This window comes from Perognathus longimembris, chromosome 14 (assembly GCF_023159225.1).
Source record: "Perognathus longimembris pacificus isolate PPM17 chromosome 14, ASM2315922v1, whole genome shotgun sequence".
In the NCBI taxonomy this organism is placed as follows: Eukaryota; Metazoa; Chordata; class Mammalia; order Rodentia; family Heteromyidae; genus Perognathus; species Perognathus longimembris.
The window spans coordinates 43,179,062-43,205,074 of NC_063174.1; the positions used below are offsets into that span (position 1 = coordinate 43,179,062).

Sequence of the window (26,013 nt, forward strand, 5' to 3'; positions counted from 1 at the left end):
TCTTTTGATCCATGGCTCTGTGTCCTTCATGCACAAATTTCTAGGTCTTTGCCAGTCTCCAAGGTGGCACCAGGGATTTTTCACCTCCCTCCCACCCTAAGCTCTCCAGTCCACTCACCTGACGGTTGATGTACTGAAAGCTTATAGAGATGGAACCAAAACGCCTCCAGATTCTCTTAATAGCAAAGGGCAACTGAACTTGAGTTCCACAACGTGTGAACCCAGGAGAATGTAAGAGTGACGGCTGAGTGGTTTCGAGTTAGGCAGCCCAGTCGTTTGGATTGAACAATGCTTTGGCTGCAACCAACTGTAGCGACAGATCATAAGTTTGTCATGCTTTGCTTTTGATCTTCTGCTCCAAGATTGAGGATGCTCTTCCAAAGGGGAAAGAAAAAAGGAAGAAGAGCTAGGTGGAAGAAAACCAACTTCACCCATCACTGAAATACTTCGTACCCGAAGCATAGCCATCTTGAGAGAAGAACATGGTGACGGCTCTCCACAGTCACCTGATTAAGGGCCTTGGGTTTGATCCTGACTCAGAGGGAAATACGCTGTCACTGAGAGGCCTCCCCACAGCACCTGAGCACTCACAGCCAAGCCTGGGCTTGGCCCCAGTGGACATATGAGAAAAGATGACCGCCAAGGACACGGAGAGGCCTCTGTGGTTGCCAGGTCTACCCACATGGGTCACAATGGCTGCTTGAGGTCACGGAATGTTGAAGATGCATTGAAAGCAGCTCCTACATCACAAAGTTGCGGGTGGGTGGGAATCTTTTTGACAGGGTTCCTGGGTGTAGAACTATACCATTCTCCCTGATGATCTGGGGCTGTAGCTACCTCTCCCAGACAGAGTTGGGATCAAACCCATGCATGTCCAATTCCCACCCAAGCTCGCTGTCCTCCAGGCTTTCTGGGATGGAAAGATAGGTGCAAGCTCCCTGGGACTCGCCTATGCCAGGGCGATAGACACAGTTTAAGACAGAGCTGAATGGACAGGCGTGCTGCTTAGGGAAGCAGTCTCGAGGTGGCAAGAAGTTGGTACCAGCCCTCTAGAGTCCTGGCAGCATGGACGATGAGGAATCTCTTGAGACACAAGGTGAAAAGGCATTCTATCTTCAATCCCTGGGCCCTCTTGGGCTGTAGGAACTAGCACCCAATGCTGACATGGGTTCCCCCAAAGCGCTTTTTCTCTCTGATTGTTCCTTTTAGAATTGGGATGCCGTGTCATCCTGACTTAGGCTCGATGGTTGACAGTGAGAAAGTAGGATGCTGTGATAAAGCTGGCTCATACTGGCTCTAGCCAGCCATCATTTCCATACTGTGGGCTGGTTGATGTCATATTAGCAGTTAGAAGGCAGCCATATTGGGAATATTTACACCACATGAATTGGCTGACACCGTAAGTCAGGATGGGTATGGGTGTGGGTGTGTGTGTGTGTGTGTGTGTGTGTGTGTGTGTGTGTCTTTGCAGAGGGCCAACTGTTGAACATTTACCAGCATTTTGCCAATTTAGAGAATGTTATTCTAAATTTGACTTTTTTTCAGGGTCCTAGGCAGCCGTTTAACAGCTGCCTCCCCTAGTCGTGTCACGTGTTACACAAACCTTGTCTCACACAGTCGGGAATAAAAATGGAAGTCCAGGTCTATGAACAAGGACCAACAGAGACACAGGCCTGTCTTTGTGGTACTAGTAGGAGCCCCACTGTCCTAGAATCTGGGTGGTCAAAACCAAAAATACCCAGCCTCCCCAATAAGTATGCTGAGAAGAACAGCATGATTTCCTGATGCCACTAGAATCCTACAGATTATGGAGGATTGAGCCCTGAGCTTGTGAGCAGCTTCCGGGAACCCACCTCTGGTCCCAGATCAGTGGCCCTGTGGACAAACCACTAGCAAGTCCAAGGGACAGTGTGAGGAAAGCTTTGCTCCTCCCACCAGCACCTCAACAAACCAGACTAGAGTAACTATAACTATAGCAACTTCAAGCCAGGGAATCTATCTATTCAAGCCTCTTCTGCCGGCTCATCGATACAATATGGGATTGGAAGGAAAAGCTAGGTCCAATTCTTAGAAATCAAATTGCCTTCTCCTGTTCCCTGCAACAGATCCTAGACTATTTTACTTGGTAGCTGACCCCAGTCACCCCCTGCCCAGCCCTTTCCCCTTCCACATCACTCTCCAGCACCATTTGCATCTATCTGGTGACGAGCAAGCTGGGCTTTGGGTTACCTGAAAGAGTAAGAGTGGGCAGTTAAAACCACCCAAGCAAATGAGAGGAGATACGTATGAACAGGGAGTTCACCAAGACCATCCCAGCAAGGAATGGGGCAGGGGCAGTCAGTGCCCAGAGGACACTTGGGAGTGTTTGTCCCAGAATCCTACCAGCAACTATTCAGCAACAAGGCAGCACTGTGCTGCTTATTAGAAGGGAAGCCTGCTAGAACAGAGTTATCTAGCAGCATGTGAGATTGCCCTCACAGGAACAAAGGTTACAGCCAGGACCTAGGAGGCCAAGAGAAACAAATGATCATGGACACTTGGTGACAGGTGACCTTTCCCCCTCCCAACAGAAGCCAGGAGATTTTTTTTTTTTAATTCTTGCAGATGACACACTAACGGAGTTAGCACCTCACAGCAGTGATGACATGCTCTACTGTGAAGCCGAAGCACCCTCCACTGTCGAGAAAGAGAAAACAGCCCAGGAGGACTCAGAAACAGACCTAGAGATTGAAGGTGAGGTGGGTATTTGAGGAGAGGGTGGCTAGAGAAAGCTGGCTAGGAGGCTACCCTACATGTGGGAATGGGACAGAAAAGCTATGCTTAGTTCCACAGCACCTCCTCCAGGCTGGCCAGGGGACAGCAGGTGCTATGCCAGGTTTTGGCCTGCCTCCTGAACAGCACACACATCAATCAGCTTGTTGAAAGCTGAACCAACAAGCAAATGGGTTTCTGGTCATTAAATGTTTCCCTATGAGCCAGGTGCTGGTGGCTCATGCCTGAAATCCTAGCTACTCAGGAGGCTGAGATCTGGGCATCCCAGTTTGAAGCCAGCCTGGGCTGAAAAGTCCAAGAGATAAGTTTACCTTCCCTTCCCTGACCACAGAAAGCTCTAATGACTGAATTTCTTAGCAAAAGTTCTGCCCCACTGGGTGCTGCCCATGCCTGTAACCCTAGCTACTGAGGGGGCTGAGATCTGAAGATCATAATTCAAAGCCAGCCTGGGCAGGAAAGTATGTAAGACTCTGATCTCTAATTATCCAACAGAAAACCAGAAGTGCTAGAGTGCTAGAGTGCTAGCCTTGAGCAAAAGACTTCAGGGACAGCACCCAGACTCTGAGTTCAAGCCCTAGGAATGGAAAAAAAAAGTTCTATCCCAAGCAGACAATGCTCTAGCTTCTAGTCTGCTCTAGCTTCTAGTGCCACTGTGCTGGTGCCAAGCTGCTGGAAAGGACAGGAAGGGCTTCCTGGGAAGAGCAGAGAGCAGATGAGGAATTCACATGAGGAAGATGGAGGCAGAGTTTGCTCGCCCACCCACAGGCTGATTCCTGAACAACAGTGATTCTCTCACCCAGAAACAACTATGCACCTAGGGGACATTTGGCATGCTAGGCACTGGAGGTGACTGGCATATGGTGTGTGCAGGCCAGGAAATCCTACTAAAAATTGCAATGTACAGGACAGCCCCTTGTAGCTCAAAATGGGAAACCTGCTAGGCAGCCATTCTACAGAGGGCCAGTTTGTGGCTGTGCTCCTCCTCCTCAGCTTCCATGGGAAGCTGCCCACTTCCCAACAGAGCTCCACTGTCTACCTTAGAAATGCCTGAGATAGGTTGGCCAAAGGCCCTGGGCCCAAAGGAAATTCAAATGCAGATTCGATGCCAGCTGGCTGTAGGAGGCCCTGCCACCAAGCAGAGTTGCCTAATGAGGGCATCGTTGTGAGGGAAGAACAGGAAGAACACTTCCCATTGACCATGAGCCAAGCTGGTCTAAGGAATAAAGGGCCCAAGGGTTGGAATGGAGATGAAGTCCATACCTCTGTGAGTTTATTATCACTGATCAGCTATGTAATCAGGGGCCACGTGTGTCATCGGGGATGGCAGATGGGAAAAGCCCACTTAGGAAAAAGCTGCTTGTTTCTCACTGATCTCGAGGTCTTTCTGACGTGTGTTGATTTGCCATTTTGAGTTGACCTTCTGTCCTACTTGGGCCTTCTTCTAGTTACCCATCTCAAAATCTTGCCAAAGCTTGATCTGTGGCATAGCGACATCTAGTGACACTGGAGATTCAATATGGGCCTTGTGCTTGTAAGACAGGCATTTTGCCACTTGAACCATGCCTCAAGCCCCCTTTTGCCTTGGCTATAAGAACCAAGCCCAAGATTTACAAATCTTGCTTTATGCTGGGGCTGAGATCCCACAACTTGTGCTTCCTTGTGTCACTGGGGACCACAGGCATGCACTCTCATGCACAGCCTTTGGTTGAAATAGTGTCTCAAACTTGTATACTTGTATGGCAGAACTGACCTCCAAAGTGCTATCTCCCTGGGCTGGGAATATGGCCAAGTGGCAAGAGCGCTTGCCTCGTATACATGAAGCCCTGGGTTTGATTCCCCAGTACCACATATACAGAAAACGGCCAGAAGTGGCGCTGTGGCTCAAGTGGCAGAGTGCTAGCCTTGAGCAAAAAGAAGCCAGGGACAGTGCTCAGGCCCTGAGTCCAAGCCCCAGGACTGGCAAAAAAAGAAGAAGAAGAAAAATAAATGTGCTATCTCCCCATCTCTGCCTCCTAAATAGCTAGGATTATAGGCTTGAGCCCCTGTGCCTAGCTCATGGCTCCTATTTTACTGGTGGCTATGAAACTAAAATTGAAATGGGGATGCTCGGAATGATCCAAAGCTGCTGATTCTTTTCAGATTGTTCCAAGGTGGGAGAGGAATGAGTCTTTATATATCCCTGGTGACCACTCACTGGACAGGGCCAACCTGGGAAGTTTGAGTAAGGACACATTGCTTACCTCTTCTAGGGCAAGGCGCCTAAAACCCCAGTCCTCCTCTCTATAGCCCAAAGGGAGATATCCTTTTGGGGCTGTCTGGAGTTAAGGTCTCTCTCTCCAACAATAGGCTGACTTTGGGCCTAGAGTTGGCTTCTAGCCAGCCTGCACAGGGACAGATACCTGCCAGAGGGGAGTCCAGTCAAAAGTGAACATTGCCTGGAGCTAAAGAAATATGGCAAAGGTTTCATGTGTGTTTCTCTGCAGATACAGAGAGGTACTACACCACTGGACAGAGGGAGCTGTACCTGGAGGCCTGCAAACTAATGGGCGTTGTGCCTGCCTCCTACTTCATACGCAACATGGAGGAGCCCTGTATGAACCTCAACCACCATGGGCTGGGCCCCAACGGTACCAAGGCCATTGCTATAGCCCTGGTGGTGAGCATGCTGGGGGGGTGACGGGGGACACCAAGGCTCATTAAGGTGGCAGACCCTTTCCTAGGGCCCCTCCCTTTCTTTGGAGCTTAAAGAGCAACCTCTATACACAACCTTAAAACCCTGGGCTCTGCTCAGTTGCCAGTTGCTTTTTCCCTTTAGCTCTGGGAAGGGCTACTAGTCACCTGCATCTTAAAGTCTGTGCTTTTTTACACTCAGGATATAAGGTACCATCCTTGAAAAGTGGATGGATTAGGATTAGGCTCAGGATTTAAATTCAGAGCATGATACAAAATGCAAACCTGGGTCCCTATTTCAAAGCTCACCTTTGTTATAAATAGGTCTGCCTTTTGCAATATTATAATTTTCAAAGACCACATTGTAGAATTCTACAAGAATAATGTTATCACTTGGTGTGGCATGGCCAAATAATCACTTGAATTTATCATAGCTTTATGTAATTATAATTGAGTGCATACAAACACTGGCTCTCAGCACAGGGAATTTAACAATTATATGTGAGTACAACACTGTCCATTTAGGAAGGTAAAGCACTGATGAGGAGGGAGGAAAAGCTAGGTAGTCATGAAAGACCAGGACCAAGAAGGTAGATGCAGCTGAGTCCAATGATGCAGAAGTCTAAGAGATGATGAGTAAGGAATTAATTCTGTGCTTTGATAGCTATCCACTTGGGAAATGAATGACACCTTTCAGAAGTCTTGTAATACACCATTTTGTTTTCTTCTGGCATGTAATCACAGTCAGAATACATTTTGAGGGCTGGGAATATGGCCTAGTGGCAAGAGTGCTTGCCTCGTATACATGAAGCCCTGGGTTCCATTCCCCAGCACCACATATACAGAAAATGGCCAGAAGTGGCGTTGTGGCTCAAGTGGCAGAGTGCTAGCCTTGAGCAAAAAGAAGCCAGGGACAGCGCTCAGGCCCTGAGTTCACGGCCTAGGACTGGCCAAAAAAAAAAGAATACATTTTGACAATGATTCCCCAAGGTATATGATAAATGCTGTTCATTGGAAGTTTCCAGGCTCTACCTGGCATGGAACATCATCTGTGGGCCATGTCTGGGTTATTTTTCCCCCACATGCTCAATCTTTCTGAAAAATACAGCAGTGTTTGTGTTTAGCATATGCATATGGAGAAGTACTATTTTCTGCGGAGGAAAGTGCAGAGAAGGGAACAAGGCCATCTTGGAATTTATTGAGGGCTGGAAGGGTTACTGATGAAGTGTTAGGAATGCACCACTATCTCATAAGCTTCAGGGGGAAAACAGGAAACAGTGAAATCCTCTCAGGACTTGGACACGGTGTCTCTGTGGAGGAGGGAAGTTATTTTCTTCTCTGATTTCCTGAACCATTCATTTGACAATCTGGCATTGTAACATTCTGATGAGATCAACTTTTATTTTTGTTGTTGTTGTTTCTGACTGTTCAGCTACTTACACATGTGTTTCCCTGGCTTCGTGAGAAGCTGATTGTGGAGGTCCTGTTTAACCCTGACTCTACACCTCACCATGCCCTCTGTTCCTCATTTCCCTGGCTGCCAGCACTGAGAGCAACAAGTAGGCAGATACGGATGGGGATGCTTTGGTGAGGAGATCTCCTGCTTCACACTACAAAGCACAGTTCCCACAATCACTCTGGAAGGTGGTAACAACTTTTGTGCTAGATATGGAGAAGTAGGTTCCCACAATCACTCTGGAAGTGGTAACAACTTTTGTGCTAGATATGGAAAAGTAGTATTCAGTCTGCAAGGCAATGGGTTCACCTTCATTGTCTTTGAGCATGACTGAGTTAGGTTCACCCCACTAAATCCAGATCCTTCTACACAGCCCTGGGGCTGCCTCCTAGGAAAAGAGTATCAGGTAAGACTAAGACCAGACTGGGAAAAAAAAAAAGATGAGAAAAAAAACACCTCCGAGGTGCTCCTTGCAAACATCTTCATATTGCAGTTCCTCTAGGAAGCATACCACATTTCCCTTAAGCTCACATTAGGTAATAGTCCTTTCTCAACAGGGGGGTATGGGGGGAGGGACCTGTTTAGTTCATCCCTGTCTACTTGCTTACTCTAATAAAACCAGTGACCCCCTTATCTAAATTCTTCAGGTTTCTAGCAAAACTCAATGACATGGCTCATCCTCTGTGTTATTTTCTCCTGTCTGCTCCTTTGGAATTCCAAGTCTGCACCTCTATGCCTTCTACATCAGTCCATTTTCCATTGCTATAATGAGACACCTGAAGCTGGGTAGTTTTATTTATTTATTTATTTCTAATTTAATTTTATTGTCAAGGTGATGTACAGAGGGGTGACAGTTACATACATAAGGCAGTAAGTACACTTCTTGTCAAACTTGTTACCCCCCTTCCTCATTTTTCTCCCACTCTCACTCTCCCTAATCCCTCCCTGCTGTTTGTTTATTTTTAAAAGGAGACTTATGTGGCACAATAGGTTCAAGAGCATGTCTGAGACATCGGCTTGGCTCTGGGGAAGGCAGTATGGCAGGCAGGCAGCATCCCCATGCTGGAACTGTGCGTGACAAAACAGGGAGCCTGAGAGAGACAGGGCAAGAGCCAGTAATGACTTCCACTAGGCCCCACTTTTCACATCGCCACACAGGGAGCAAGCCTCAGAAATATGAACCCTTAGGGGACAATCTACTTTTGAACCATAACACCCTCTCATGTGGCTGGAATACTCAAAAGAGGGAGGGGCCACTTTGAAAGCTAGAAACCTACTAGGTGACCAGTCACTTCTGTGTCTTTCTCTCCCCTCTCTCCTCCCCCGCCACCACCCCGCCTTGTGGTGGCTGAAGTCCAACACAACCATCATCAAGCTGGAGCTGGAAGATAACTGCATCACAGAAGAGGGCGTTCTGAGCCTGGTGGAAATGCTCCAAGAGAACTACTATCTCCAGGAATTGGTATTGTGCTATGCTCCATGCACTCCTACCACATAACTGACTCAGAAGTCACCCAAACTAAGCCATATGCCTCTGCCTAGAATCAGGCCACCCTCAAGCTGTCTGGACATAACTTCTCAGAGAAGGAACATGCATCAGCGGCTGGAAGGGGTCTGTGCTCTCTGTGGCCAGAGGGAAATCTAAGGTCATTTCTGTCTGAACTTTGGAAGTCTGTAAATGGATAAGTTTACCTCTACATAGTTGCCTTAAGATGAACATTCTTAAAGGAAATAAAGGCTTGAAATAATTTCATCAAACAGGATGTGCCTGGTGACAGGCTATACAATAGGAATCTTTTCAGTACCACTGAACTATGTATCTAAAACTAGTTAGGCTGGGAAATTATATATGTATTTTGCCAACATTAAAAAAAAATTGGCTGGGGATATGGCCTAGTGGCAAGAGAGCTTGCCTCGTATACATGAGGCCCTGGGTTTGATTCCCCAGCACCACATATACAGAAAACAGCCAGAAGTGGCGCTGTGGCTCAAGTGGCAGAGTGCTAGCCTTGAGCAAAAGGGAGCCAGGGACAGTGCTCAGGCTCAGGCCCTGAGTCCAAGGCCCAGGACTGGCCAAAAAAAAAAAACTGAGCCAGCACCAGTTGCTCACGTCTGTAATTCTAGCTACTCAGGAGACTGAGATCTGAGTATTGCAGTTCAATGCCAGCCTGGGCAGGAAAGTCCCTGAGACTCTTATTTCCAATTAACTACCAGAAAACCAGAAGTGGCACTGTGGCTCAAGTGGTACAAGTGGTAGAGTGCTAGCCTTGAGCAGGGGGGGGAAAAAAGGCCAGGGATAGTGTTCTGGCCCTGAGTTCAAGCCCTGGGACTAAAAAGAAAGGAAAAAACAAAACAAACAAAAACAAGTAAGACAATAATGGCTGGGTTGTACAAAGTCTGTCCCACTAGCCTAGAAGAATTCTGTCCCTAGGTATCATTTTTAGTGCAATGATTCGTAATCTGTGGATCAGTGAATGGAATTCATGCTGATTATTTACTCCCAACTCATTTTTTCCAATTTGTTTCATGGCAAATTCTTCAAATGAAGCTGCCTTTTTTCAAAACAAAAAACAATCTCATCTAAGGTAGACAGTTAATCAGAGAAGTGGATTATTGACATCAACTTCAGAGGAAAACTCAGACTTCTTGGGAAGTCTAGGTAACTGAGGACCAGGTTTTCTCTGTCCATAATCCTTCACACTACTTGTAATACTTTCACCCAAGTCCTCTGTCCCTACCCTGATGCTATACTATACTCCCTCCATAAATCCCCCCACCCCTTGTCCCACTAGGTTAGGGAGGGCCCTTTGCTGCAATTCTTGCATACATAAAAATGATTTTGCCTTTTAGAACATTTCCAACAATAAGATCGGCTTGGAAGGGGCTAAGATCCTCTCAGATTTCCTCCAGGGAAATACCTCTTCACTCTCAAAACTGAAGCTTTCAGGTGAATCCATGGAAGGGGAGGGAGAGCACACTGGGAATAAAGGGAAAGGAGTAGGACACAGAGAATCCCAAAGTCTAGTTGAGCGAGACCAACAGCTTTCATCCTCCTCCTTCCTGGCCACACTCCTGGCTTCCTGCTTTCCTGACAGGACCCTTCCCTCTGCTTTAATGTCTCCACCTTCAGATCCTTGCTAGGCTGGCTTGGATGGCTCACGCTCTCCCTTCACACCTTCACTCAAATGTCATCTTCTTGGAGATTCAAGGAAAGGACCAAAGCAGCAGCTCTCCACCACCATCATTTTCTAGCTTGTTTCTCCCATTGGCTTAACCGTGTTTATGCTTGCTGTCCTGTATCTATTTTTAAATTAGCTTATGATCTATCTCCTACTGGAGGGAAAAGGCCACTTGGCAATTTAGTATCCCTAGACCTGTCATGTGCAGAGTTCCAGACCCTACTCAAGAAATGAACATAAAGAAATAGTCCTATGCTGGTAAGAACAAGACTCCTTCGGAAGAACAACCGCTTGACCCCCTGCTGTTCGCGGTTCCCACACATAGGCTCCACTGCAGATGGGCTCCTAATCAACAATTGTAAAACAAGGAAGCGAACACTATGAGACTCGTCCATCTCAACAAGTAGGACTGGGCCCTCAAGAACTTCAGAAAATATAATTACCATATTGAGAGAGTGGTCACATAATTTACCACCCAAACTGAATAGGGCACTCACTATTAACTGGAACTTCAGGCCAATTGTGACATACTGTACCCAAGTGGTAAAATATGCTTAATATGATCCAGAACATCATATGTGAGGGCAAACAGAAAAGAATAAATAACTTTTTTAAAAAAGACCTCTTCCTATGAGAATATCAAGAAATAAAGTGTGGGTAATCCCTGAAATTAGAGATTCAATGGATAAATTTAACAATTCATTGAATAACAGGTAAAAAGAATTAGTAAAAGCCTATTTGGCATGATATATACAGAAAAATATACAGAATATAAAAGAGAAAAGAAGGAATAGAGTCAGTGTAGCTAATAGTTCCAAAAGCAGAAAGGAATGAGTGTTTCCTGAATTGTTGAATTCTCTGATATTAAGCTCAATTAAAAAAAAAAGGATAGGTAAAAGAGATCCACAGTCAGGCTCTGGTAGCTCACACATGTTATCCTACCTACCCAAGAGACTGGCATCCGGGGACTGTGGTTCAAAGCCAGCCTGGGCTAGAAAGTCTTATATCCAATTAACCACCAATAGCTGGAACATAAGCTGTGGTTCCTGTGGTAGAACACCAGTCTTGAGCAAAAAAGCTCAGAGACAGCACCCAGGCCCTGAGTTCAAGCCCCAAGACACACACACACACACACACACACACACACACACACACACACACAAAAAAAAAAAAAAAATCCAAAGCTGGGTGCTAGTAGCTCATGCTTGGAATCCTAGCTACAAAGTTTGGGATCTGAAGATCACAAAGTCATCCCAAGCAAGAAAGTCCATGAAAGTCTTATCTCCAATTAACCAGCAAAAAGCCTGAAATGGAGATATGGGCCAAGTTGAGCCAGCCTTGAGCAGAAAAAGCCAAGTAGAAGTGCAAGACCCAGTATAGCCAAAAATAAATAAAATTAAACTAAATGTCTAAAGTACTGGCACATAAATATTCAATAAGTATTCATCACTGTTCATTACATCCCCATGTTAGTATTAAAATTGAATTCTTTCTTGAATGTGTTCCCCTAATACACACACTTTTTTTTTTTTTTTTGCCGGTCCAACGGCTTGAACTCAAGACTTGCATGTTGTCCCTGAGCTTGTCATGCTCAAGGCTAATACTCTACCACTTGAGTCACAGCACTACTCTAAGCTTTTTCTGAGTAGTTTATTGGAGATACAAGTCTCACAGGCTTTGTAGCCCAGGCTACCTTTGAACCACAATCCTCAGATCTCAGCCTCCTGAAAAGCTAGGATTACAAGCACGAGCCACCAGCACCTGGCATGTGTTTCCACTTTTATTTCCTCTTTTATGAAATGTCAGTTGTAATAAAAGTTGCATTATTGTTTGCATTTTTAATATACTTTTCAGTTTTTTGTTCTCTGGCAATGCTAGGGTTTGAACTCAGCATCTTGTACTCACTAGGCAGGTACCCCTATCTACCACTTTAGCCATGCCCTGGCCTGTGTGTGTGTGCATGCACGCACTAGTCCTGGGACTTCAACTCAGGGCCTGATCATTCTCCCTGAGCTTTTTTGCTCAAGGCTAGCGTTCTGCCACTTGTGCCATAGCTCTACTTCTGGTTTTTTGGTGGTTAAGTGGAGGTAAGAGTCTCACAGACTTTCCTGCTCAGGCTGGCTTCAAAGTGCAATCCTCAGATTCCAGACTCCTCAGTAGCTAGAACTGCAAATGTGAGCCACAAGCACCTGACCACTTTGGTTATTTTCACGACAGGGTCTTACATTTATACCCATGCCAGCCTTGATTGTGAGCTTCCTATTTACATTTCCCATATGTCTGAAATGGCAGGTATGCCCCCACACCACACCTGGGAAGTGTTAGGGTACTTTTTATAAGCTACAGATATTCATACTCAAGTGTCGGAGAGAGAAGGAGACATTAAAGCAGATAGTAAACGAGTTCTCCTATTTTCTCAGGTGTACATATTTGCTCTAAGTACTTGTCATCTTTTACATGTCTAACTGTTCTAAAGGGGACAGGATGGCAGAGCTACAATATGGGAGGGCAAAGGAGTCAGGGTGTGGAGTTCATTGCTAATGCAGTACTCTCACTACAGGCAACAACTTCAAGGAAGAAGCTGCAGCACTCTTATGCCAAGCCCTGTCGGTAAGGAACAAAGGGTGCAGGTGAGCAATGTGGGAATGTCCCTGGGAAGCCTGGGCATTGGGGAAGAACTGCCGGAGGCATAGTGAAACAAAGCCATTTGCATGCTGATGAACGTTTTGCTGCTGCCCACCCCAGTAAAAGCTGCAGTAAGTGGTAGAGCTTTTTGGATGGCACTAAATTCTCCCAGGCCATAGACAGTTAAATAAACAAACAAAATAATACAAAACTGTGGGCTGGGGATATGGCCTAGTGGCAAGAGTGCCTGCCTCATATACATGAGGCCCTGGGTTCGATTCCCCAGCACCAAATATACAGAAAATGGCCAGAAGTGGCGCTGTGGCTCAAGTGGCAGAGTGCTAGCAAAAAAGAAGCCAGGGACAGTGCTCAAGCCCTGAGTCCAAGCCCCAGAACTGGCCAAAAATAATAATAATAATAATAATAATAATAATAATAATAATAATACAAAACTGTTTTCCTTCTAAGAACTCTAGCTCACCCAGTTTTTGGTACCTAGGACCTCTGTCATAATGTCCTGAATTGAGAAATTTTGTCAGAGGACAAAAAATAAACTCTCTTGCCAAGTGTGGTAGTACACACCACCTATAATCCCAGTGCTCAAAAATCTGTGGCAGGATCTTGAGTTCAAGAGCTACACAATGAAGCCTTGTCTCCAAAAACCAAAAAATCAATCGATTAGTTAGTTAATTTTAACTTAGTTAAAAACAAAACTCTTAGCTGGGCACTGGTAGCTTACACCTGTAATCCTAGCCACTCAGAAGGCTGAGATCTGAGGATTGTGGTTCAAAGCCAGCCCACAGAAAGAAAGGCCTTGAGATTCTTATCTCCAACTAATCACCTAAAAACCAGAAGTAGAGCTGTGGCCCAAAGTGATAGGGCTTTGAGCAAAAGAGCTCAGGGACAGAGCCCAGGCCTGGAGTTCAAGCCCCACACTGACAAAAATAAATTTAAGGGCTGGGAATATGGCCTAGTGGCAAGAGTGCTTGCCTCCTACACATGAAGCTCTCGGTTCTATTCCCTAGCACCACATATACAGAAAACGGCCAGAAGCGGCGCTGTGGCTCAAGTGGCAGAGTGCTAGCCTTGAGCGGGAAGAAGCCAGGGACAGTGCTCAGGCCCTGAGTCCAAGGCCCAGGACTGGCCAAATAAATAAATAAATAAATAAATAAATAAATAAATTTAATAAATGAAATAATACTCTTTACCATTTGTTCCTCTAGTCCAACTACCGAATTAGGACCTTGGCTCTCAGTCACAACGAACTCTCTGATGTAGGAGGAGAATACCTGGGACAAATGCTAAGTAGGTACCCATGGGAGAGGGATAGAAAGGAAGACTTCTTATCAGAGATGAATCTCTCATTATGTGCATAGGGTTCTTAATGTTCCAATTATAAAAGTGGTGGCATGCTTGTGAGTCACAAGTCTTACCTTTATTACTGAATACTTATGGGTAAGTTTTCATTGATCCAAGTATGTAGCCTTTCTATATGCTGTTACTGTCTCCTTAAAGGTATGTGATGAGGTACCTTAATGGGAAAGTATCTGTGATACTTCTTCTCATAACATTGGCCAAATAGATGATACCAATGTACTTTGCACTTGTAATGGAAGACTTGTTATTTTACTTCATCTTGGGGATCCTCTTGCAATTTTGTGTTTCACTGAGTGTTCCTGAGTGTTTCACTTTCCAAGCCCACTGATTGCTCTTAGGCCTCAACACCATGGCTTTGTTAACTCTGATGCTAGGTTCTTTGGGATGTGAGAGATGCTAAGCTGAGCCCTTCCCCATCCCAGGCCTCAATGTAGGGCTCCAGTCGCTGGATCTAAGCTGGAATCACTTCCACACACAGGGAGCTACAGCCTTGTGTAACGGTCTCCGGGTAAGACTCCCTAAGAGTGGTGTGTTACGCCCAAGTGAGGCCAGCCAGGGCCTCCCTTCCTGCCATCTTACATTTCTTCCTCATGGAAACCATTGTGAAGGCATCCTGAGCCCTCACCAAATGCTTCTGAGTTGTTGGTGCCCTCTCATATTTCCTGCATGTGCCTTATTTATTTATCTTTGTATAAATTCTACCTGAGGCCTGGGTAACATGTTTGGGGACCCTCAAGAAGAAGTTTACTTAAGGGGTAGAGAGATTAGAACCCAAATGGGGCAAGTCTCAAGAGTACTTGAGACTCCAAGCTTGAGACTTTTAGGTCCAGCTGGGAGGAATCTGAAGTGATCGGGCAGATCTGCCTCTCCAGGGGACCACTGGGCTCTAGGGGACCACTGAATGGGGCTAAATGCCAGCAGGGGATAGAAGGTGAGAACTTGTCTGGGTGAGACTTAAACAGCCTTGATCATGGTACTCTTCCCTTCCCTGGAGTCTAACGTGACCCTGAAAGCACTGGATCTCTCCATGAATGGCCTTGGGAATGAAGGGGCTCTGGCCCTAGGGGAGGTCCTCAAAATCAACAGCTGCCTATGCTACTTGGATGTCAGCAGTAACAACATCAATAATGAAGGAGCCTCTAGGATCAGCAAGGGCCTGGAACTCAATGAAACCCTCCAAGTGCTGAAGGTAGTTTTCCTGGGCTGGGATAGCCATGGGGGCAGGGGGGGCGGGGGGGCAGCAACATCATGTCTATGTGTCAATGCATGTGTCCCTATTTGTGTATCCATCCATACACATGTCTGTATGTACATGCATATCAATGTATATCTGTATGTCCATGTGTCTGTGTGTACATGTATCCATATGTCTATCTGTGTGTCCATATGTATGTATGCCCGTGTGTGTGCCCAGGTATGTCTGTGTGTGTCAGAGTGAGGGCAGCAGGGTGCAGGGCTGCACACTGCTGGAGAGAATTGTTGAGTCCTCCATGTTGCACTTGCTGTGTGTGCATCTCCTGCCCCTCTGTGCTGTGGATAGATGCCGCCTCAGGGCCATGGTGTGGCAGTCATCTAACTGCCCTCCCCTGTCCCATCTGAGCCTCCCACAGGCTTCTCTTCACACTGAGGTCACAGTACATTAAACACACAGAACTGACTTCCACTCCCTCTGTGCCACCTTCAATCTCTTAGCTTCTGGCTTAGACCTCAATAACTTCTGTTGTTCAAATCTAGGCCTCTGGTCTTGTATACCTCCCCAGCCTCTAAAAGCCCCCCCCCCCCCCGGCACACCTCCCTGTCTTCTTTCCTCCCCTTCCTACCACACATCATTCCCTGGGCTGCCTGAGCTTCTGCTCTGCTGCAGAGCTCAGAGTACAGCAAGTCCTCAGCCCTACGGCCTCCTCTAGCTCCTAGAACCCAGCTCACTCCTCCTGCAAAACTGCTGCCTTCATCTGAGTGACCACAAAACATCTAGCTTTATGCTAGCAGAGTGCTGGGCACACAGTAGATGCCAATGAATCTGGGTTAAGTGAATGGACAGATGAATTCATGGTTCATGTTTACTCACAACATAGTTACTGCTGAGCAGTTTGCAAAGAGATGAAAGAGAAGGCCTTCTGTTATCAGCTCCTTTCTCTGGGGCTCCTTTCATGAGCCACACACTGTTGACATCCTGAGTGATGCCACACCATCACCCACAGCCCAGTGTGACCAGAGGAGCTCTGTCAGCTCTACTTGTCAGATGAGAAAACTAAGACCAAACGACTAGTAAAAGGCAGAAAGCAGCCAGTGATATCTGCCTTTCCAAAGCCAGTCCAGATATGCCAGATGTGGAGGTCCTTGCATTGAAGGAATGAGTATAAGAGAACTGAGGATGAACCAGCATTCCTAAAGAACTACCAGCCAGGGCTGGTAAGGAACAAGAGGAAGCTAGGATCTGTGTGACAAAGGGAGAGCCTCCGATTGGCCATCTAATGACCAAGACAGCTGAAGTTCCAACTATGCTGGAGTGAGTGGAGCCAGGCATAATTCAGAGAGGTGACCCAGAATACGAGTGACTCAATCTCAGGGCCTAATGAAGCCAGGCATTGTTATGAGAATCTGGTTTTCCATGTTGTTGTTTTTTTGTTTTTTGTTTTGTTTTGTTTTGTTTTGTGTGTGTGTGTGTGTGTGTGTGTGTGTGTGTGTGTGTGTGTGTGTGTGTGTCCTGAGGCATGAATTCAGACCAGCAAGGTATCCCTTAGCATTTGCCACTCAAGGCTGGCCCTCTACCATTTGAGCCATACCTCTCCTTCTGGCTTTTTGCTGGTTAATTAGAGAAAAGACTGTCATAGACTTTCCTAGCTGGAAAGGCTTCAAAACTGAATCCTCAAATCTCAGACTTCTAAATAGCTAGGATTACAGGCGTGAGTCACCAGTGCCCAGCAGAACCTGAACTGTAAAAGCCTAAGAAGTTGCCTTAGACAAGTAGCAATGAGTTGTCTCTAGTTAGTAGAGCATATGTGATTAAAAACATTTTTTTCAACTTCTTTCCTAATTTCTCCATAGGCTATAGGTAATAAATTCTAATTTCTTAAGTGTTTGAAAAGAAAAAAAGGGAAGTAGAAATCAAAACGGGTAGTTTGGTCACAGATATGAACACTTGGCTTTGCCATAGGAAGATCTATTTATCATTCTGCCCATCTAGCCCCAGGCCAGGCCCTTTCCTCATCTTGGAAAACTAGAAACTCTTCTAGAGAAGTGAGTCTGCAAAAACTGGAAGCTCTGCCAGGACAGGGCCTACACTGATCTTTTCTCCCTAGACTGCATCAGAATCTGGGAAACACCTATTTACAGTAAATGATCCATAAATCTTTCAGCCTTTTTCTTCCTAAACCCACAAGTGAAGTCTCCAGTAGCAATAACCCACTGATCACATACTATGCACCAGGTCCATGTCTGAATGATCCATCTGAAATGTTACACTGCACCCGTGGGGCAGCTCTACCACAGTGATAGGTACAAAGTGGTTGGGGAATTAAATGCACGGTCAGGCAGCAAGCAAGCAGAGCTACCAGCTCCATGTGCTCTACTCTTCACCTCTATCCATGCTGCAATGGCTCCCAGAACCATTACAATGATGTCCACACAAGGTCTGCATGGCTGACCCCAGCTTACTTTCTGCTCCTACTTACACACATGTGCATGCTAAACACCTCATACAGTTTCATACCTTTACCCCTTTGTTCTTGCCTGCATTTCCCGCCCCCACCTCTTTTTTTCCTTTGGTGAATCCTTTTCCTCCTGGATCCTCCTGGTTGCCTCCCTTCTTCAGAACTATCTGTCCAACAAGGCTTAGCTCAAGGGTCTCCTACCCTGTGCTGCATGCTCCTTTCCTCATTCCTATAGTAAACGTGTGTCACTGCTGTCATCTCACATCTGATTCCATCTGCTTACCTGCCCATCTCCCCAACTTGAAAACAGAAAACTTGCCGTGTCTGCTTTGTGCATCCCTTGGTGTTTAGGCCAGTAGCAGGCACATGGAAAGCCTCCAAACAATACTGGACAGAGGGGTGGATGGATGGAGGGGTGGGTGGGTGGAAGGACGCATGATTGGGTAGGTGGGTAGATGAGACAGATGAAAAGGGGGAGGGAGAGATGGATGGATGAGAGAGAGTACATGGACGAGGTAGTGGATAAGACATGAGAAGGGATGGATGGGTGAATGGATAAGTGTATGGATGGACAGACATGAATGAAAAAGGAGATGGATGGGTGGATGGGTGAGTAGTAAGGTGAATGGGTGGACAAGCAGATGGACAGGGAAATAGGTACTGATAGAAAAGTCTAGAAAGGAGCTGTGATTTGATGGGATGAAATGAAAATCCTGCCCTGAGCCTGCCTCATCTCAGCCCCCCTTCTGTCCTCTACCTCTTCCCATAGCTTTTCCTGAACCCTATGAGTATGGAAGGAGCAGTTGTACTTATCCTGTCAATCAAGAGGAACCCCAAATCCAGGATGGAAGAGCTTGACATTGCTGTAAGTAATCAAATAGTAGTTGCTTGTACCAGCTATCCTGCCCATTCAGTGCTACCGGCAGCAATGGGTCAATCCATTGTAGCCCTCACACAAGTACAACACAAAAAGACTCTCCTTTTGGTAACACTGCCATCTCCAGAACAGTCCTTTCTGAAGGAATAGCCATTCAGTATCACAGTGAAATAATTTACCAGATTCAGGAACCCAACACATAAGCCTGAGAGCCAGAAGAAAAGGTAGAAGGGCTCCAAAGAATTGCCTTACTAATGAATGGGCTGGATCACATAATGTTCCATAATTGAAGGAATTTATAGTAGACAACAAAGGTCTTTTCATTATATAACTTGGCCTGTTGCATTCAGAATAGTATTTACAGAAGGAAAACCCAGCTGGGTTACTTGAAACTCCTGCAAGGAACTCTCACCTGAATCCTCAGAGCAGCAGTGGTTGATACTAACACTAGTCTATATATTTGTCTGCCATTTGATGTTCTTTGTCCCTAAGTGGATTTAAGTTTCCAGCACTTTTAATGCTACTCTAACAGGGAGAAAACTATGTTCTGCCCTGAGACTGCTGTAACAAAGCACCACAAATTAGAGGCTTAAGCAATAAAAATGCCCGCTGCAGGCCGGGCATACAGTTCCTTCTGAGGGGGCTGCCAGCAAGGGGAAATCCAACCACAGTTGTCTCCTAGCTTCTGGTGGTGGCTGGCAAATGCTGATGTTCCTTGGCGTTCTCCTTTGTCTTTTCATGGCTTTCTCCTGTGTGCATATCAGTCTCTACCCAAAATTTCCTTTTTTTTTTTTTCCGGTCAGTCATGGGGCTTGAACTCAGGGCCTGAGCACGGTTCCTGATTTTGCTCAAGGCTAGTGCTCTATCACTTTGAGCCAGTGTGTGACTTCTGGTTTTCTGGTAGTTATATGGAGGTAAGAGTCTCATGGACTTTCTTACCTGGTAGGCTTTGAACCACGGTCCTCAGATCTCAGCCTCCTAAGTAGCTAGGATTACAGGCATGAGCCACCAGCACATGGCTCAAAATTTCCTTTAAAATAGTACTGGGGGCTAGGAATATGAAGTTTTTGCCTCGTATACATGAAGCCCTGGGTTTGATTCCTCTGCACCACATACACAGAAAAAGCCAGAAGTGGCTCTGTGGCTCAAACGGTAGAGTGCTAGCCTTGAGCCAAAGGAAGCCAGGGACAGTGCTCAGGCACTGGGTTCAAGCTCCAGGACTGGCAAAAAAAAAAAATAGTACTGGGGTTTAAATGCAAGGCCTCATGTTTGTTAGGCAAGCACTCTAATACTTGAGCCTCACCCCCAATCCTTAATGCTTTGGGGGATTTCTGTTGTTTATTTGTGCCGGTCTTGGGGCTTGAACTCAGGACCTGGGTGCTATCCCTTAGCGTTTTGCTCAAGGTTAGCATCCTACCACTTAAGTTATAGCTTTGGGGTGGTTAATACAGACTTTTCTGTCCAGGCTGGTATTGAACCACACTCCTAAGTTAAGATCTCAGCTTACATTGTCCAAAAACAAATATGCTCTTTACCTGACCTATGTTAACACCTCTGTACCATTACCTTTGTAATAACAATAAAATTTTTTTAAATCTCAGCTCCTCAGAAACTAGGATTACAGGAGTGAACCACTGGCACTTGGCTTTAGATTATTTGTTTAGTCCTGGGGCTTGAACTCAGGTTCTGTCCCTGGCTTCTTTTGCTCAAGGCTAGAGCTCTACCACTTGAGCCACAGCACCATTTCTGGCTTTTTTCTGTTTATGTGGTGCTGAGGAATTGAACCCAAGACTTCATTCATGCTGGGCAAGCACTCTACCACTAAGTCATATTCCCAGCCCTCATCTTCTCTTTTTTTAGTATAAGAGAACTAAAACACAAAGGTTAGGAAACTTTCCATAGCAAGTGAGGCATAATAAGGAGTAATTCCAGGGCTGTATCTTCTACCTGAGAGCTCTATAATGGTAATCAAGGCATGGTTATGCACAGCTGTAATCTCAGCTACTCAGGAAATGGAGGCAGTAGGATCAGGAGTACAAGGTCAGCCTGGGCAAAGTAAGTAAGACCCTAAGGACTATGCCCTGGATTTGATCCCTAATACCACAGAAAAACAATAACAACATTAAGTCTTTTACATTTTTAAATGCCTCGCAGGATGGTGTTTTATGAGATGATTCCCTTATCATGTATGATAATATATTGATTTTTTTTTCTGCTTGGACTCAGGGCCTGAACACTGTCCCTGGCTTCTGTTTGCTCAAGGATAGCACTCTATCTCTTGAGCCACAGCGCCACTTCTGGCTTTTTCTGTGTATGTAGTGCTGAGGAATCGAACCCAGGGCTTCATGCATGCTAGGCAAGCACTCTACCACTAAGCCATATTCCTAGCCCCTATATTGAATATTTAAATTGTGATGATATATTGAATACTTAAAGCCAAATGATTTAGAACTACTTAGTAAAATCTGCATTTTAATTGGTCACAACTTAAAGAGTACAGCTGCTTTCCTTTCACTGTGTTCCTTTATTCCTTCCTCCCTGATCTTCCCTATGTCCTCGTGCCACAGTTGTGACTTTGCAACCAACAAGATGCTATCTGAGCCCTGCTTCCGAGCCTCAGCCACAGGTCCAATATTGTCATTGCCCCTCACCCCTGGCAGGCTGAAAGGTGCAGTTGCAGGTTCTGCTCTACTACAAAGCTTTTTGGGAACATTAGAAATGTTACCAGAAAAAAAAAAAAAGAAATGTTACCAGAAGAGGAGGGGAGAGGGGAAGGAAAAAGGAGGGAGAGGGATTGGGGAGGGAGAGGGGAGGGAGAGGGAGAAGAGAAGAGTGGGGGGAAGAAAGGAGGGAGGGAGAAGGGAGGAAAAGAGAGAGAGAGAGAGAGAGAGAGAGAAGGCACCATTTATGGCCTAGGTAACACATAAACCTATGGGCTGGGACCACACAAGCTTACTAGAGCAAATAACATGGTTGAACCAGTCTTCATCTGTTTTCTTTGATGTAAAAGTATCCGAAGCTGGCATTTCTTCGTAAATTAGAGGGTTCTGGGGCCAGGCACCTGACATCCTACCTACTCAGGGAACTTCAGTTTGATCCCAGCCCAGGAAGACACATCTGAGAGACTCTTGGGTCCAACTAACAATCAAAAAACAAAACAAAACAAAACAAAAAACCAAGTGGAAATGTGGCTCAAGTGGGAGAAGCATCAGCCTGGAGCAGAATAAAATGCAGGAGGCCCTGCGTTCAAGCCTCAGTACCGGCAGGGGGAAAACAGGAAGAAAGAAAGAAATTATTGAATTAAAAGTAAATAACTATTTTGTTTAGCTCACAGTTTTGGAGACCAAAGCTCTCAACAGCATGGCACCAGTTCTGACGAGGGCCGGGGACTGCACCCATCACCTGGCACGGGGGTGGAGGGACTTCCGGGAGGGAAAGAACTCCTGAGACCGGAAGCAATGGGCAGTCTGGCTCCTTTATAACCACGCCTTCGCAGGAGTTCCCGCGAGAACTACTCATCTCCTTGCAGGGGGCGGAACCTGCAGTGACCAATCAGCTTGCACTGGGCTCCACCCAGGGAAGGTGACACCTCACTGGGCGCTAACCTTCCAATAAAGGGACCATGAAGGCGGGCAAAGGGGACAGGGGACACATCCAAACGATGTTTCCTTCTGTTTTGTCAACTACACTGCCACAATTCCAACCAGTACCAGAGATCCTGCTTTGGAGAGGCTACTAGGAACAGGATATCTAGAGTTTTCTGCTCTTAAAGCCCGAGTTTCATTCTTTGAAAAGGCAAAGGTTACTCGGAAACCCTGCTTAAGGAATGACACGGGTAGATCAAAGGGGCAGAGGGACTGTGTCCCAGAATACAGACCTCCCCGCCTGCAGCCTATGAACCAGCTCTGACAGCGCCTCCCAAGGGAAGGCCCCTCCATTCCTTTTGAGCTATGGCAGGATGGTTGGGACAAAGACCCTCTTCTGAAGCACCTGCTCCAAGAACAACACTCGTGTCGTTGTGGACATTTCTGGGTATTTTCGGACCAGTTTCTCAACTCCATAGTTGTAGCTTGTCTGCTAAATGCAGGCACTTGAGCGGAGCGCAGCCGGCAGCAGCGTGTGTGTCACAAACCAATGGCACTCAATGAAAACATCTGATCCAAATCACTGAGTCAACCTAATGGCTAAATCATAAGGTCTAAAGCAGCTCCTCTGAAGCAGCTCTGCAGAACAAAATAGGAAAGACGAAAAAATTCCTGCACTTGGCTCAGGCAGAAGGAGAGAACCATGTGGTTGCCAAGATGGTGGCAATGGAAGCTCTCTCATCATGGGCTCCTCTCTCTCTTTCTCTCCTTGCTGCAGAACGTGCTGGTAACTGAACAGTTCATTCGAGTCCTGGATGGGGTGTGTGCCATCCACCCCCAACTGGATGTGGTGCACAAGACTGTGCAAGGCTTCTCCACCAAGAAAACCTTCCAGTGGACAAACCCTATGAGAATGATCCAGGTGAGCTCCAGCCTTCCTCTCAAAGTTTCTAGGGAGTCCTGGAGGAAGCTGGCATTTGGATTCAAGTCAGCTACTACCCTTTCCATTCCCAGGGTGTCTATACAATCCACCGTAACAGGATTCCCCATGGATTCACCACCGCAGTGGATAATAGTATGGGGAAATCAGGCTGAATGAGATTCTTTTTGGATAGGCTAGATTGAGGTGCTGGTGGGGTGGCCAATGTCTGTTAGAGGTGCACAACTGGAAATGTAGGTTTAGAAGTTCTCTCTGCAAGGTGGGAAATTCTAGAAAAGGAGATGTGGGGAAGACAATCAGGGAACTAAGAACTGAGGACATAATCCAGGTGGGCATTGAAAGAATGTCTATCCATATGGAAGGACTCAGCCTGGCATTTCTGGGAGTAGGATGGGAGGAGAAACGTGTGTGTGTGTGTGTATTTAAAGGTCCCAAAAGATATTTTTTAATGATGTTAGAAAGATGTTAAAAATGTGTTAGTACAGAGCATTTTGTAAAACAGTAGGAACAGTAGGCAGATTGATACAGATAAATCCAAGATGGTGGGGTGGATTTATGGGTTATTTTTCATTTTCTTCTTTTGGCTAATCTAAAATTGTCTTCCAATATGAGCGATGTTTTAAGAAGATAACAATGAAATATTATCTTAAAAGTTGTCAAACAAAGATCTTGTCCATATGTGCATTTGTGGCAAACAGAAAAATCCTGAGTGCCTAGAGTTGGTCCAACCCATCACACTTCATGGCTGGGGTTTAATCTGGGATATCTGAGCCAACAACAGCTGTACCTCCACCCCCCCAGACCACACTGCTCTATATGTATTTGTACTATTCCTAACAGAGGTAGTCTCCAAACCAAATGGCAGACATAGGATGACCACCAACCCTACACCCTTGATGCTATGACTCCTTAACAACATCATCTTCCATCTGTTAAAGCAATGTCTGAATGGAGTGGGTGGAGCTTCTGGAAACACAAGGACCATCATCATGACCTCCATCGTACCTGTGCAAGGCCTTTGCTCTGCAGCAGCTCCAACCTATAGGCTTCAAGCCACTGAGTTGCCTTTTTCCATTCTCCTCAGCCTTTCTGGGTCCTGGAGCTTGGGCTGCCCTTTAAGGAAAAGGAGGGGAGGTGTAGGAGCTGCAATAAGGCCAGGTTGGCCCCTGGTGTCTCCTGCTTCTCCTCAGAGCTATGCAGAACAGCAGAAAATCACAGTTTTGGAGTTCTTCAAGAGCTTGAACTCTGCTGGATCCATGACAATGCCTGTGGGCGAGTTCCGGAAAGCTCTGGTACAGGTGTGCTGGATCCTGGTGGCTGCAGGCATGGGGGAGGGGCAGAAACACATATGTGAGCTTCATAAAGCTCCCTGTGATTGGCTGCATGCATTCACCTCATGGGGACCCAAGACCTTTAGCCCCCAGATGAAGCAGTTCTCTGTTCGTAAGGTCTGAGGCTCCCGATCACCCAAGATGACACACGTTGCTAAGTATGGTCATGCATGCTACCCACTTTTCATCTTAGGCCTTTCTCCTAAGTGAAGAAAGCAGCCATACCCCAGATATCCAACATTTCCACTTTGGCTCTACCATGTGGCATGAAATCTCACACTCCCTGGGCCCCCAGAAATGGGCCTAAGAAGGCTTGGTCCCTAGTGAGAGCAGCCTGGGGCCCAGACAGAGATGGAAAGATGCTTGTACCCAGGCCCATAGTGGAGAGGTCTGACTGACCAGAACTGGCTAGAAGGAGAAAGGATGACTTCATATGCTGTAAAAGAAAGTTCCATCTACCCCCAGGGGCCCTCCTGGACCCTGATCTTTCCCTTAGTGGCTCCCCAGAAAGGGAGATCCTCTGAGAGAGACTGAGAGCCCCTCCATATAGTGGGTGCAGTACAGTAGCTACCATGGTCCCAAGAGGTATGAGATGTTTATAGGGGGTGGGGAGCCACTGGAAATGGAGCCGCAGAGAGCTCTGGAACATACTCCATCCACTTTCTTAGCAAAACAAGGTCCCTATAAACCGTTACCAAGTCAGAGAGTTGATAAAGAAGCTGGATGAGAAGAAAGGCATAGTGGACTTCAGGTGAGCCCTGGCCTTTCCTGCTCTCTCCAAGGAACCTAGCTGGGTGAGTGGGAGGTGCTGGGGTCATCTCATCTGCCTTCTAAGAGTTAGCAGACATTGCCTGTGGCCACCATCTGCCTTCTCCCTGGATCCCAAGGGCAGGACCACTTTCTACTTGCCTTCTCCTCCATAGTTCACTCGTTGATAGCAAGGCTTGAGCCTTGGCTTATGCTGCTGGCCACTGGGATCAAGGCTAGAACAGAGGCCAGAGGAGCTCCAGCCCTGCTCAGCTGTGTGACTGACAGGTAAGAAGAGCAAGGGTGGTGCATGCCAGGGGCCATTGTGGTCTGGAAGAGGCATCACTGAGGTGGGGGTGGTAGCATTTCTGCTGGGTATAGCAAAATGGGTGGAATGGACAGGAGGACAAAGGAACCACAAGGGTGAAGTGTGAGCCAGCATGATGCTCTGGGGAGCCACAGGATTTGCTCTGCTTTTGAGTGGGGGAGGAGCGATGCAGGTTGTGACTGCTGCAGGAGAGGAGGGGAAATGCTGATGGTAAGAGTAGTAACAATGGCTTTGTCTGAACCACATGCCCAGCACCCACAATTCACCAGGCGGGCGTGGGAGCTGACTTCCCACTGTGTTCTTGTCAGTACTGCCCCATATGATCAATGATGGAACAAAGACTGGAGAAGCTAAGCCCCCCAAGCTGATGCTTGGCCTCCAGTCTCTGTGGTTCTAGAATGTTCTACAACCCACCGCACTTGACCACCTCACTGAGGTGTAAGTGGACACTGCCCCTGAGAGGTCTGGGTCTAT

General features: G+C 46.5%; 1 protein-coding gene across 1 annotated transcript; it reads left to right on the top strand.

Annotated features, from left to right (window-relative positions):
- Positions 1-866: 866 nt before the first annotated feature.
- Positions 867-25,747, top strand: Lrrc74a (leucine rich repeat containing 74A). Its single transcript, XM_048362009.1, has 14 exons — positions 867-927; positions 2,605-2,733; positions 5,256-5,428; positions 8,253-8,360; positions 9,749-9,845; positions 12,638-12,687; positions 13,926-14,007; positions 14,502-14,587; positions 15,074-15,268; positions 18,502-18,597; positions 22,972-23,115; positions 24,324-24,431; positions 25,133-25,215; positions 25,693-25,747. Exons 1-14 carry the CDS (start codon positions 867-869, stop codon positions 25,745-25,747), a joined length of 1,467 nt encoding a protein of 488 aa, XP_048217966.1.
- Positions 25,748-26,013: the final 266 nt, after the last annotated feature.